This window comes from Microchirus variegatus (assembly GCF_963457635.1).
Source record: "Microchirus variegatus genome assembly, chromosome: 23".
NCBI lineage: Eukaryota > Metazoa > Chordata > Actinopteri > Pleuronectiformes > Soleidae > Microchirus > Microchirus variegatus.
Genome location: NC_139824.1, coordinates 18,939,071 through 18,954,565, shown reverse-complemented (window position 1 = coordinate 18,954,565; position 15,495 = coordinate 18,939,071). Strand labels below are relative to the sequence as shown.

At 40.7% G+C, this 15,495-nt stretch overlaps 1 protein-coding gene across 1 annotated transcript; it reads left to right on the top strand.

The window, feature by feature from the left end:
- Positions 1-2,645: 2,645 nt before the first annotated feature.
- LOC310943636 (uncharacterized protein) lies at positions 2,646-13,320 on the top strand (the record flags this gene model as incomplete). The annotated part of the gene is made up of 4 exons (XM_083909264.1): positions 2,646-2,712; positions 9,587-9,701; positions 11,071-11,180; positions 13,157-13,320. The coding sequence occupies 4 exons, from the start codon at positions 2,646-2,648 to the stop codon at positions 13,318-13,320; spliced, it is 456 nt and encodes a 151-aa protein (XP_083765390.1).
- Between the last annotated feature and the right edge of the window lie 2,175 nt (positions 13,321-15,495).

Below are 15,495 nucleotides of genomic sequence, written 5' to 3'. Positions count from 1 at the left end.
TAGATTTTCTGAAGTGAAGTTTTTCCATGTTTTCACACCTGTCAGAGTGTAACTGTCTCAGTCTGATGATGAACTACACTTTAAAAAAAAAAAACTATCCCTTTAATGTTTTTGTTGATAAATGATCAACTATTTTGTACGTTTAAAAAAATAATAAAAGAGCAGTTTAATGGTGGAGAATGATAAATCAGGCCGTGCACAGTGTTTTTGTGTGATTTGGGTCACCTTCACCTTCACCTTCACTCCCTCCTCTTTATTTCCATGTGAGTGGATTAAATCCTTATTGGCTCTCTGCTCATTTACCAAACCTGCTCCAGCACCTCAGTGCAGCTGCTTTAGCAGCAACAATAACTCATGTTCCATAAAAGTGGACCAAACGCAGGTCTAATCACTAAATTGAACGCTGAAATGACCCAGTGGCCGTTCTTTATAATCCTACAGAGACGCTGGGCGGGACATAAAAAGACAAGGGCAAACGCACTCCGGCTAATTAAGTCACTGAACCCACTGCCCCACACAAAGATGTCTCCCGCTGAGGGGACGGACACCGAGCGGCCACAGCCAACGGGAGGGGCCGTTGAGACGAGGTGGAGGCGCCGTAGCCAATCAGAGCGCGGCACCTTGGAGAGCCACTGAGGCAGCTCCACAGCCACAGGAAAGGCAGAAAATAAGCGCTGAGAGGAGCAGAATTGTGAAGAAAACTGAGTGATGTAGAGGGAAAAGGACCGAGGTGCTGGTGAATAAAACAGGTAAAAGGCTTTCTTTACCTCCTCCAGGACTCCTCCCCCTCCATGTGTGTGTGTGTGTGCGTGTGTGTGTGTTTGTCGGCGTCACACCGGCACGATGAAAGGGATTAAGGCCAGCGTTACTGTGGCAACATTAGATGGAGGGAAACTCCTCCTCCTGTCTAATCTGTCAGCTCGTCTGATGGCATTTCAGCAATTATTCAGCGGCTAATAAACGTCCTCTCAGATGTTCTCTGCGTCTCATCTTTGATGCTTCGTCTGCAGCAGTTTGTGTCAAAGCTCAGTGTGAGACGACGACAACAGGAAGACAGAGAGGAGACAGTGATGCTGTTACAGCACAGAGGAAACACGGCTGCTTCACTAACACAGCAGATCAGATGGCCTCGTCACGTTTATATCATCATCATTTCACACTGGGCTGAACAGTGGTAGAAAAGAATGGAACTGGAATGGATTTTCTATTATTTAGTTCCATAGATTTTAAGGATGTGAATCTTTGGCTGGCTCACGATTCCATTCAAAATCAATTCTCCATTCAAAAATTGATCAAATGCATAGTGTGTTGAGGCAAATGATGACATCAAAACAATCCAGTTTGTATAAGATAATGTGATCATGTGATCACACAAAGGCAAACTTCAGACAAAAGTTAACATTTGTTCATTCAAAACAAATAAAAACTTACTTACTGTACAACAAAAATAACTTTAGCATAAATAAAAGCTTAGACTAGCTGCCTTTCTCTCCCAAAAGTTACAAAAATAAACTGTACACAAATAACACAAACTGGTGTTTTGTGTGTGGGTTTTTCAAAATAGAAACTTAAAAAAAAATAAAAAAAATATGATGATATTATTATCATTTGCCGGTTTATTTTTAATCACGCTTCACCTCGTGATGCATATGGAGGACCAAACCTGACGTAATAATAAATAAATGCTTTACATTTATTTCTACATTTCTGTTCATCTACATTTATGTATTTTTTTTTTTTAATTACCTCAGGTTTGGTCCTCCATACAATCACACCTGTCTTCCATACACTTGTAATATTTTGTATGTCGTTTGTAAGTCTGTGTAACTTTGATTTGTGTTCATCCACAAACAGGATGTTTGCATGAAGACACAAACACAAACAAACATGACTGACTGACTTTAGCATTACTGTATGGAATAATGCAGATTTAGTTTTCTTTATTTTTATCACGCTTCACCTTGTGATTAATATGGAGGACCAAACCTGACGTAATAACAAATAAATAAATAAATACAGGAATAAATAAATAAATAAATGCTTTACATGTATTTCTACATTTCGGTTCACCTTCATTTATTTATTCCTGTATTAATTTAATCATTTGTTTGTTTATTTATTACGTCAGGTTTGGTCCTCCATAGATTTACCCCCGCCTTCCATATACTCGTACTATTTTGTACGTCGTTTGTAAGTCAGTGTAACTTTGATTTGTGTTCCTCCACAAACAGGATGTTTGCATGAAGACAAAAACACAAACAAACATGGAGGACAGTGTCTCACACTTTAGCGTTACTGTATGGAATAATGCAGATTTACTGTTCTTGGCATCACACACACACAGAAAAACGTTGAACTCTGACCTCTACCATGGCGCACGATGCTTGGCATGAAATCTGCGTTGCATTTACGTTGTCTGTTATTGAACTACATGAATATTTTGTTTTTGGCATGAAAAACATGTTTATTATGGGGTGTCTTTAACCTATAATCTCAAACCCTGCAGTTAACCCACATGGGAGGTGATGGGTGGACACATGATCTGATGAACTCCCAGCTCTCAGTGTGTGTGTGTGTGTGTGTGTGTGTGTGTGTCAGGTCCTGATGATGATGGTGTGTTTTCTGTGTGTGTGCCAGCAGGACCCATGACCCTGACACGAGGATCCTTCACCTACTCAAATGGCGAGGAGTACCACGGCGAATGGAAAGAAGGCAAGACTGACCTCCACACTGACTCCATCCATCACTGAATAGTTAGATTATAATTAAAACAATAAGGCAACTGCAGACTTAGGTTTGATTGACGTGATAAAGCTCTGAGCGGTAAAACACAGCAGTAGCATAAACAGTAGTCATGGATCTGTCTGTAGCTGCATTTCCACTGCAAAGTAGCAGGAACTGTTTTTAAGGAACTATAATAGGTTCCTGCAGACCATTCATTGTTGTCTCTATTTCCACTATGAGGAGATTAGGTAAATTATAGGGATTTGAATCTTTGGGTGGCTCACGATTCGATTCGATTTCGATTCTTAAGGTCACGGTTCGATTCAAAATCAATTCTCGATTCAACCGATTTGATTCAAACGATTCTCGATTAAAAAATTGATAGAATGCATAGTGTGTTAAGGCAAATTATGGCATCAAAACAATAGAGTTTGTATAATATAATGTGATAATGTGATCACACAAAGGCAAACTTAAGACAAAAGTTAACATTTATTCATTCAAAACAAATAAAAACTTACTCCCTGTACAACAAAAATAACTTGAATAAATAAAAGCTTAGACTAGCTGCCTTTTTCTCCCAGAAGTTACAAAAATAAACTGCACACCATTAACACAAACTGGTGTTTTGTGTGGTTTTTCAATATAGAAATCAATTTTTGGACTTTATGAATTGATTCAGAATCATGGATGATAAGAAACGCGATTCCTATGTGAATCCATTTTTTCCCCCACCCTGAGTAAATTAGCTCGACGACATAATCGAGATAACCCTCCGTCACAACAACAAGTTGTTCCATTCCAGTCCACTAATGTCAAATACGACAGCTAACAATGCCACTGCTGTTTATATTTAATGTGAAGAGAGTTTAATGAGCGACTGGAGCGTAAATACTAATATAAGTACTGTGTGTTGAACCCTGCAGGCTCCTGTACTTTCACTAAAGTTAACCTTAACCGCACACTCTGAATAGAGCGTAGGTGTTCGTCTCTATACGTCAGAGCTCCAGATGACTAAAGAAGTTAGATGACATATATAAGAATATGTCATATATATATGTCAATATAAAAGAACGTGAGGATGGAGGATTGTTTTGGACGCCGTAAACGTCTCACCTTCCTCTCTCCTCTTCCTCTGGTGTTAGCGTGTTAGCGTGTCCTGATGTTCTCTCTTGTGTTGATGGATGGTAAATGGTCTGCATCTATACACCACTTTCCTAATCTTAACAACCACTCAAAGAGCTCACAGTCTTGATCCCAGAGTCCTTCACCACAATCAAGTGGCTGTTCTCACAGGAGGATCAGTCAGACTTTTATTATACACATATATAATACTGTCCAAAAATGATTCATTTTGGGATTGTTGTTGTTGTTTCATCCAGATTAGGACAGTTTTGTCTGGTCTTTATGATGTTAAAACTAATTGCATAACAAAGATAGAAAAAGGTTTATGAGGTAATGTGTGTGAACGACAGTGGTCTAACGCTGAGATGAAGCCACAGCTATACATTTAAGATATGATAGACTTAGGAAGGCAGACATTTCATTAGGTGAGCCTTTTGTTAAGTGGCTAAATTCAGAGTTTTTTTCCATTGTGCTGCAGCTGGCAGCCATGATTTTCAGTTACAGCAGACATTACATGTCTGATTAAACCCAGGGTTTTCCAACACTGAATAAAGTCACATTTACAACTGTGACACTCCTACTATGCAAGGAAGCAGTGGTGAAGTCTGCTATGATAGCTATGATGGCTATGAGGTGGCAGAGCTGAAGATGCTGAGGTTTTGGTCAGGATTGACCAGGATGGAATTTCAGGGACATCTCAGATAAACCGGTTTGGAGCTAAAGTAAGAGAGTGAAGGTTGAGATGGTTGATGAAGATGGAGCTGCTGGGCAGGAGGAAAAGAAGAAGACCACAGAGGACAATAGGGAGGCAGATGATCCACAAACAAAGAAGTTTGGCCCAGTAATAGCTCAAATACAGCAAAGTTTCCAGACTGGGTTTAAAGACTAAAGTGCACTTGAACCAGGCTCAGTCTTCTTCAGCAGAGCTGATAACTTCATCAGGAGCTTTTGTTCTGTCATAATAAGCATCCCGTCCTCCCGTTGTGTGGAGGCGCAGTGACATCTTGCTCACGGCAGGTGAGGTGTTTCTGATAGGACGTCTTATTATGGCACAACACCTTTGTCTGAGGACACCTGCCTGTGTCCTTATTGGCATCATCTACTGCTGCATCTGTACACCAGAGGCCAAATGTGAAGAACTACTATGACTATGACTATGATCTGACTGTATACGGAGTATGTTTCCATCCTTTGTTTAACTGGAATACAGCAACAGTCAGAGCATTGAATCATTAGTGTATGTGAGAGAAAAGAGAGTTGTCACAGTGAAAGTATTTGGCTTTTAAATGAGCCTGAGATCTCACACACACACACACACAGATTATATCTAACCGTTAAAAAAAAGTGTTAAACTTAAGTCAGGAAGTACACACACACACACACACACACACCATATGGTTCCAGTGTGTCTGCTCAGACTGTGTCACATGACCTCAAACCAGTATTTGCAGCTTGACAAAAACACTTTAGGTCAAGGTTAAACAAAGAAGGAGAAAGAAATTTGGCAGCAAAACAGCCGTGAAATATTATGGTCTGTGCACTTTTAACAAAAAAAACAACAGTAAAACTGGTTTTACCAAGTTTAGCTGATGTAACTCTGTGATAACACAGAGGACATATTTGTTTTTATCATCTTTTAAATCTGCTTAAAATGACTAACCAGCTCTGGGCCACAGTGAGGAGCGAGCAGCAATAACTCAACGTAAAAAGAAAACAGTCTTTCGGTCAAACATGAGCGTCATCAGCAGATAAAGTTAGACTTAAGAGATTTTAGTTTCTTCTTAAAAGGTGAGACAAAAAAAACTTGTGTTGTGGAGTTTTCAGTCGTGTCTTTGTCGTCATCTACAGTTTCTGATAAAGACCGTGTGACGTGATTAAACATGCAGTTTGCTCACCTACTGTTTGTCGAGGGCAACTTTGATTTCTTTTGGATACAGAAATGTTTTCTCTTTGGTAAAAATCACGATTCAGAGTCTCATTTTAACACTTTAATGGAAAACGACGACAACCACGAGTGGAAAATGTTTTCATTGTCACACAAATGCTCGGTTTTTCTTAGTGCTGTCAAACGCGTCACCGGAGTTTAACGGCGTCAACGTTAACGCACGTTAACGCATAACGCGTTTACGTGACTCCCGATTGTTAAAATGAGTCTTTAAAGTAACGCTAACCTTTAAAAACAGAGGCACACATACACAGTACACAGGTACGCTGGTTATTTGTTAGCGCTGCTCTTTTCGTTTAATAAACAGACCGCTCTTGTTCCACTGTAGGCTAACGCTAACGGCGCTAAAAGGAGCTAATGCAGCTAACGGAGCTAACGGAGCTAACAGAGCTAACTGGTAAACGGTGCCTGGACTCCGGTGTGGCGGCACGTAAACATGACGTCATGCGCGTCATTTTACGGTCAGTCGTCATGGAAACGTGTCGTGCATTAACGCACGTTAACCTTTTGCACGGCACTAGTTTTTCTATTCCTTTAGATTTATGTTATTAAACTCCTGGCTGATTTATTGGCTGCTAAATAACCAAGGCCAACTACTGACGTATCCATGATATTTAGCCGTTTGTAAAGATGTTAACTGTTTTTCGTTACTTCCTTGATTAAGTGTCTCTATACAGAAGTTTATTGCACCAGGGAATTATTCTCGAATACCTTCTCCTAAACAACACAGTTAATATCTGCTATTTCCAAAGCTCTCTCTTGATACTAACACCATATTAATTGAATTAACACTGCTGAATTTACTCTGAAGTAGTTGGAAGTCTCTCAGTGTGTGTGTGAGTGTGTGTGTGTGAGGTGTGATGAAGAACACAGCGACCGACACGTGTCGTGCGGCAGCATCTCGCCGTCGGAGCATGCAAAGTCAGTGTTTGCACACAAACATGTAGGTGCATGTCGGACAGAGGTCTACGGTGTCGCATGAATTATTTAGCAGCGCTCCGGTGGAAGACAGAGCCGCGGCGCTCAGGTTACAGGAAATACGTCCACGGCGGCCGAGGCAACGGCCAGAGACCATTTACTACCGTACTTCCCCTGTGCGGTCATTTAACATCTATGCATTACCGCTATTGATTGACATGAAAGCCGAACAAATTCAGCTCCACCAAAATTAGCTGGAGACCGTGACCGAAAACATGGGATCGGAGGGAGCTGAGCTCTGGATTAGAGTCAGTGTGCAGGGATCAAACCAAGGAGACGAGCGGGGAAAGTGTTGTCGTCCTTCACTGATCATCATCATCAGTCTGTGAAAACTCACTGATATCACTTTATATCAGCTCATACAGTCTGTAAAGACACACACACACACAGGTCCTGTAAAGACACTGGTGTTGATGTGTGAGACCAGCGTGACCTCTCTCACAAACCACAGATTGTTGCTTTTCAGTGGTTTCGTCCGTGAAATTCCTGCCTTGGGCTTCCAGGGCTAAAGAGCAGGACTTAAGCCCCAGTTGGCCCTCTTCTTTACCAACATACACTATATGTATATATATAGACTGTATACTTAATCAAGTCCGGCCGCACATATGGATGCACTATGATGCGTTAGACTTGTTAGAATGATGGAATGAAGAGCTCCAGATTTAGTTTTCGGCCAAATCTCTTCTCCAAATCTCCCGTGAAAACCCTGCTGAGATTAGGCAGAGAGCAGCACTTTAAGCAGCGCTGACAGATGGACTGCCTAATTTACTTTGCCATTAGCTGCATGGAAGCTGCTGGTGGTGGTGGTGTGGGGGGGGGGGGGGGGGGGGAGGCGACATTGACTCGCCTCACCCCCACCTCCTCCTCCTGTAAATCCCAATCTGCTGTTCGGGTGCTCCCCTGAACCCACCACTGCAGATTTCCTCTTTGTCAGTTTCATGGCGTTTGTCGAGCTTGGCAGCGACTCCTCTTCCTCGCGTCCTCACCCAGGACCTCTTTGGACCCGTGTCCAACTGTGCCTCATATCCATTTACTCTCCTAAATCCTGCTGGGCCTGCTAATGGAGGTCGCAGGGATTCCAACTTCTTCGCCTACCCCATCGATCCTGATCCAGGGAAGCAAGAATTAGGAGGGAAATTGGATCTCACCTCCACGGGAACGTCTTCAGAGTCGAGAAACGACACAGAGCCGTTGTGCATTTCGTCTCTCATAACACCAATTATGAAAATGAACTGCTAATTCAAAAAGTTGGAGCTAAAATAATGATGCGAGTGCCTTCTTAACCCCCACCGCGTCCCCTAATTTCCCTAGAAAAACTAAACACCTTCCCATTAAGGTCTTAAAATCATTAAGGCGTTCATGCTGACACGGAAACTATATTAGTGTTTCTCATTTCTCAACGTTACGACTGCTTTATTCATTTATTCATGGCTTCAATCTGTTACTGCACAGACGTTTGTGTTGTTATAGTTATAATACTGAAGGTTAACAAGCACACACGTGTATGATGTTATATATGCTTCAGGGAAAAATACTACCCAACAATCCTATAGTGGTCGTATGTGGTTGGAGGGGTTCAGTGCTACCATGGAAATGGTGTCAGCTTTGATGAGATGGTGCAGCATTAAGCCCAATTTATACTCTATACTCTACTCTATACTATATTTAAAATATTATTTAAATGTCCGTCACTCCGTCAAGGGACAACGGAGACGGCAAGGGCTGCGACTGGTCCTCAGCCAGTCTTTGGGTGACATCAACGGGCATACGGTGGGTGCCCTGATGATTAATATGAGGTAGCACACGGCGTAGAAGTTCATCCAATTTGCCAGTCGGCATTCGGAAGTGCCTGAAGTGGGATTCTTCGTCCATGACCCTCATCGGTCCAATAAGACCGTCATCAGTCTGGGTACATTTAGTGGACGTACAGACCTTTAACGTCTCTGTTTTTGCATCAAAAGTATCTGTGTTTCAATGTTATTCAGCTACAACAACAACAACAGTCTTTCTCTCTCAGACGCCATTGCTCACTGTAGCCAAAAGCACAACAACCTTGCGTAGCGACTAGAGCTGAAAACGATTAATCGATGACTAAATTAATCGCCAACAAATTTGATAATCGAGATTCGATTTGAAGGTTTTTTCATGATTAAAACAAGATTTCTGATTGTTTCAGCTTCTTAAATGTGAAAATTTTCTTGGTTTCTTTGCACTACATAACAAAGAAATCATTAAAACTGAATCATCTTGGTTTGTAAACAAAACAAGACTTCTGAGAACATCATCATTTCCAGCTTTGACAAACACGGATCAACGTTTTTTTTTTTAACATTTTCTGACATTTTATGGACCAAGCGATTCATTGATTAACCGAGAAAATAATCGACATCTACTAGCGACCCCCACTGGCGGGAAATTGCAGTGCGTATCCGTCACCACGACGGAGAACTATGAAGGCTGGAGGGGTCTCCATGGTTACGCAGTCGGATAGCGCATTACACAGTCGTAGAAGTGGCCTTTAGAGTGTGTTAAACATGGAGCTTACATGATTTATCTTTCTAACCTGCTGTAAACACGTTAAACACACACACAACACACATAGTGACAATGTCACATGCATGATTCTAAGTTGTTGAGCTCAAAAGTTTAAAATGGAACAGTAAAAATCTGGGTCAAACTTTACTTTGCATTATGTTCATTATAGTTCAGACCATATGCAGTGGTTTGTTAAATTACTGCGTGTGTGTGTGTGTGTGTGTGTGTGTGTGTGTGTGTGTGTGTGTGTGTGTGTGTGTGTGTGTGTGTGTGGTGCAGGTCTGCGTCATGGCCTGGGTCAGCTGAACTTCAGCGACGGGACGTGCTACACCGGACAGTTTGAGAACGGTCTGTTCAACTGCTGTGGGATGCTGGTCTTCCCTGATGGTTCCAGGTCTGTGTTTCACCTTCTGTTTATGACCAAATCACGACTTTAAAGGGATCATATTATATTTGTCCACAGTGTTAAAACAGGTCCACACAGTGACCTTCGCAGCTAAAACATGTGCTGGAGTATCAGGTAAAAAAAATGCACAAAGCTGTATTTACCGCTGGTGTGTGGCAGAGATAAAAAACAAAGTTTGGGCTTTAGAATTGTTTGAGCACTTCCACACAGCGTGAAAATGTTCAGTGTCAAATAGTCAGAATTCTCTTGTGGCGACAATCATTCCAGAGCAGATGGAAACATTGGCCTTTCATCTGCTCGTCTTTGTCTGCTGAAGATTCAAGTGCACAAAAGTGTTGCCTCTTCGAGGACGTTTGTTGCACAGTTACTCAGAGACAGAAGGAATAAAACATTCTTCAAGGGCTACGGAGACACAAGAACACATTATTTAAGGTGTTAAACGGTCTCTGAGTTACAGCAAAGAACATTTTCTGCTTCTGTGGTTTGCCACTATATCAGAGTTTGTGATTAAAAATGAACAAAAGACGTCCAAACTCCACGTCTGATTCCCGTGAACCCAGCATTTCAAGAATCTTTCAATTTAGCAAAAACTCAAGGATGAACGCAAGGATTAATTCATTATAGTCTGGGGGTCGAAGGTCAACGTCGTCGTGTCCTCGCAAAAGAAAACCTCTCAAGATCAAGGAATCTTCAAATGTGACCTCATGTTTTTATGAATGTAATTACGTATTAAGAAGGTCAATCTTTACATCTGGCACAATGATGGTTGTTGTAGATAAAAAGACACGAGTGTGATGTACTGAACCGTCTGCTTTATTTTCATAGACATCAAACCTGATTCATTTCCATGCGTCAGCAGCAGGTGGATATTGGAACTGAGAATTATCACAATAAAAGCTCACTGTGAATTAACCACAAATGTCCATTTGGACTCACAGATTAAGATTTGAGTTCAAAAGTCCATAAAGAGTCTGATTCTAGATTGATCTCAGAGCGTCGCTGAACTCCATCACCGTGCTCGAGTGACTTCATCCTCTCTGGAGTCAGTGATGCTGTGATTTGCTGTCAGAGATTCTTCTTCTTCCTCGTTTCCATTAACTCGTGCTGTCTGCTGTCGTCAATAATGCGAGGACAATCCTTCACAAAGCCTGCGTGATGTGACAAAGTGTCAAAGGAGGAAATAGCTGAAGACATCAGTGACTTTCGTGTCTGAAATTCCAAACATTCAAGGACAGTTTTTGTTGAACCTTCATCGTTGTTCAAAACAAACGATTCCTGGTCGTGTAGAGCGACGGAGGAATGTCAGATTTCTTCTCTCTGACCTGACACTTTGTGTTTTTCTTCTTCACCTTTTTAGGTACGAAGGTGACTTTGTTCAGGGGAAGTTCCACGGTGTCGGAGTCTTCACTCGCTTCGATGGGATGAAGTTTGAAGGCGAGTTTAAAAGCGGATGTGTGGACGGCTACGGTAAGACAATCAGACCTTTCAGAGCAGAGAGTCAGAGACTCAAAAGCTCTTTAAAAATCCTCAAAACAAACCAATGACAGTGATGACGTACGCAGAGCAACACAAAACAAGCATGATGTAGCTTTCTATGAGAAATGGTGTCTAATGACTTTTGCTCAGAGGAGCTTTCAGGATTTTTATCATCGAGACAAAATCATTTGAAGACGATGAACGTCTACATGGTTCAAACAACTCAGGAGCAACATGCAAACAAATCCAAAAGTGGAGAGCGAGCAGAAGACGAGGTTAAAGAAACAGCGTCTATAAAATAGCGATAAAAATAGTGATAGCGTCTATGGATCACGGCCAAAATTTAATCAATTGTTGGAAAATCCAGCGAAAACATATATACAGTATATATACAGTATATAATGTTTTACTGCTGCCTAATCTGAGATAAAGAGCTGCAAATGGGAAGAAGATGAGTAAAAACTATAGGAGAACACGTGGTCACCTGGTGACTCATCACAACACAACAAAATATGAAGATTAAGGAGATTTTCCAGGTGCAACCTGTTGACTTCAAGTGTCAGACCACAGTCAGCTAAATCTCTCCCTCCTCTCTCCATACACTCACTCACTTACAGTATATATATATACATATACAGTATATATTTGTGAGGATTTTTGCGTCACAAACATAGAAACAAAGACTTTGTGATTATGCAGAGATCATCCTCCCTGACATTAAAGATACAATGTTAAAGGCTTTTGTACCATAAGGACATTAAAGTTCTTCACTCCTGAGATTTCGTACCTTTTACATTTATTTTAAATTGATGTCACTGTAATCAAATTAAGATTTTTTTTTTTTTTCCACCACGGTCCCCTGTGTTCTTTGTTCTGATACCAGGTATTTTAAATACTTTTTAATTATATTAAACAGTGAATGTGTTAATTGACTAAGTGAAGCTTCCTCCGTCTGAGGAGGTAATCAACACTCTTTTTATTTGAGCACTGCTGGGTGGCGACGCTGGAACAATGTGTCACCTTGACAACTGGGTAATTTTGTACTTTTAAAAATAGAGATGGAACATAAAGATTCCTTCCTTTCCTCACATCTGACAACCTGAAATCAGAGCAGATGCAGGGAGCGGCGGCGTCTTTATTTAAAGTTTAAACATTAACTTCAGTTGAAGAACCAGTTAACCTTAAGTCACTGCTTATACGACACAAACAAGAGCTCCAGCAACAAAGTGTGAACGCCTCGACTCACAAATTTTTGATTTTCGACAGCCTGATTTCTTATCAAGTGTTTGTTCTCCTTTGTCGAGAAAATGTAGAAGCAGAGGAGCGTTAAACATCACCAGGTCGTTTACTCCTCTACAGCAATTTTATTTTGCGTATATAGGTCAAATTATGATTTGTTGTTTTGCTGTTTGAAAATCAGGAACAGATGCCATCATCTATATTTATGGATAAGATCAGATAGATCTTTATTTATCACAAAGGAAATTCTTGCTCCAAAATTGCGGAATAATATATACAATAATAACAATAACAATATAATTTTACCGTTCAGAAAATAAAGCTTGGAAAAATGTTATTTAGTCAAATCACAAAGAATATGCATCAAATCTCATTTAAATGCCTCAGACTTTGCTGCCAATCTGTCCTTTATAATAAATGATTAAAAATGCCTCAAACATAATCTTTGCAAAAAAACTCTAATCAGGAAATGCCTCTGACTGTACGTGAACTGTACGTTAAAAATGCATAAACGTTAGGTTTGAGTTGTTGAGTTTGAATAATCAACTTCTTTGATGTGAATATTTTCATTTCGATGGTTTTGGACAAACTGATTAACATTTTGAAAATAACAGTTATTTATAATCCTAGTCCTAAAATCCCAGTCTTGTCTCTACTTCACTTATATACTGATGTACCTGTAGCTCCTGTTTACGTGTCGTGATGGTCTGTTCGTCCGTCTGTTGCAGGAGCGCTGACGTCTACAGACGGAGGCCTCGGTGCTGGAGGCAGCAGCAGCAGCAGCCATGAAGGTCTGTTTGAGAGCAGCCAGCTGATGAGGAGAGAGAACAGTCAGGGAGTCGTACAGAGGGCACAGGCAGCTGCCGCCAAGGCCAGAGCTCTGGCCATGTGACCCTCAGTGACCCTCAGTGACCCCTCCGTGACCCCACGCTGATCCACCTCCCATCAAACTCCTGTTGGAATGAACAACGGTCAAAAACTATTCCTACATTATCTTTCATTAATCATCTACTCTACTGTTCAAAGGTTTGGGCTCTCACCTATACAATGTTTGTTGTGTTTTCCATTAAAAGTCAGACTTTTATTCATCAAAAGAGTTGCAAAATGAATAGAAAATATAATCGAGACATTGAAAAGATTAGAAATAATGATTTTTATTCAAAATAACTGTTTTCAGCCGTGCTAACATCATTGCACAAGGGTTTTCTCATCATCCAATAGCCTTCTAACACCATTAACAAACCCAGTGTATCATTAGAACACTGGAAATGGGCCTTTATACACCTATGTACATATTCCATCAAAAACCAGACGGGTTTACCACATGAACAATGTATAGAATGTGTTTATGGTTTGTTTAATGTTAGATTCATTGAAGAAAAGTGCTTTTCCTTCAAAAAATAAGGACATTAGAGCTGCAACTAACGATTATTTTCGTAGTTGATTAATCTGTCGATTATTTTCTCGATTAATCGATGAATCGTTTGGTTCATAAAATGTTAAAAAAACGTTGATCAGTGTTTGTCAAAGCTGGAAATGACCTGTAAATGTTCTGGAACGTCTTGTTTTGTCCACAAACCAAAATGATTCAGTTTTAATGATTTCTTTGTTATGTGGAGCAAAGAAATTAAGAAAATATTCACATTTAAGAAGCTAAAACAATCAGAAATCTTGTTTTAATAATGAAAAAAGCTTCAAACCGATTATCAATTATCAAAATAGTTACCGATTATTTTAGTAATCGATTAATCGTTTCAGCTCTAAAGGACATTTCTAAGTGAGCCCAAACTTTTGAACAGTAGTGTATTTATTTTTCTTTTTGTATTATTTGTAAAATGGTGTGAGAGTGAATGTTGGGATGAGTGAGTGTGTGAGTATCATTTCTTCAACCTCAAAGAAAACGCTGCAGTATAATCTCGTAGAAAACAGCATCTTCTCCAGCATCTTTGTGTTATCTCTGCCTCTGATGACAAAGCCTCTGATTCAGGATCAAATTCAGCCAAACACAGATTTACTGTTCAGTCAAAACACTGGTGCTAAATCTGCTTCAGGGTCAGCTCACCTGACAACTGTGGATTCCATTTTCTAGTGAACGCTGCTGATGTGGTGATTTTCATGTCAGAGAATGTCAGAATACCTGAGTTTAAACTGGGCTAAATGTATTTAAATTACATATTTACTTTAGTCCATGCAGACTGAATGACACGCCGCATATATAAACATGTAAATCAGATTCTTCCTTTGTCTTACAGCTGAGAAAATACAGCAAATGACCAGAAGTGAGCGAGACGTCTTTGCTCTGATAGATGTGAACACACACAGGTCACCAGATTATAGGAGATTACAGTGCCTTCAAATGGCAATCATGAAGTCATCAAGTATTGGAAATGACATTCAAATGGTTGGTGTGAGAACACTGTTGCAAGAAAACAGTAGCTAATGTTAGCTAGCCGGGCTAAGGCCAATCAGGGAAACTTAATCAGTATTAATTTCACCGTTTACATCGGAACATGGAACAGGAAGTGAAGTCACCTCGGAGTTCACCGCGCTCCAGAGAGAAGTCGGAAAAACCAAGGAAGCAAACGTAGCCTGGGGCTAACCATTGTTAGCAATGCTAGTTGATAACAACGCTCTATGTGTTACAGCATGAGAATTGAACAGTATGTACTATGTTTGTATGAATCCTATGTCAGGGCGGTAAAGTTGGAAAATCCTCGTTCAGGGAGCTGAGAAATTCCCAGCTCTGAATACAAACGGAACAAATCATCATTATCAAAGCTTTCAGAAACGTTCCACTTACGATGCTGTGAATACGATATGAGGGGAGCGTTGAAATGGACTCATCGCATCATAAACACGTTTATATGGCGCCATGAGTGTAGGTAAATATTCTGCCTGATCATTAATGAATGAGGGCCACGCGGTCGGTGCAGCGGTTAGCACTCCTGCCCTGCAGTAAGACGCCCGGGGTTCGTGACCCAGTCGGAACAAGGGTCTTTCTGCAACCATGAAATGTGACTGCTCATCTGGGGCTAAGGCTAAGGCTAGTGCTAACCAGTGAACAACC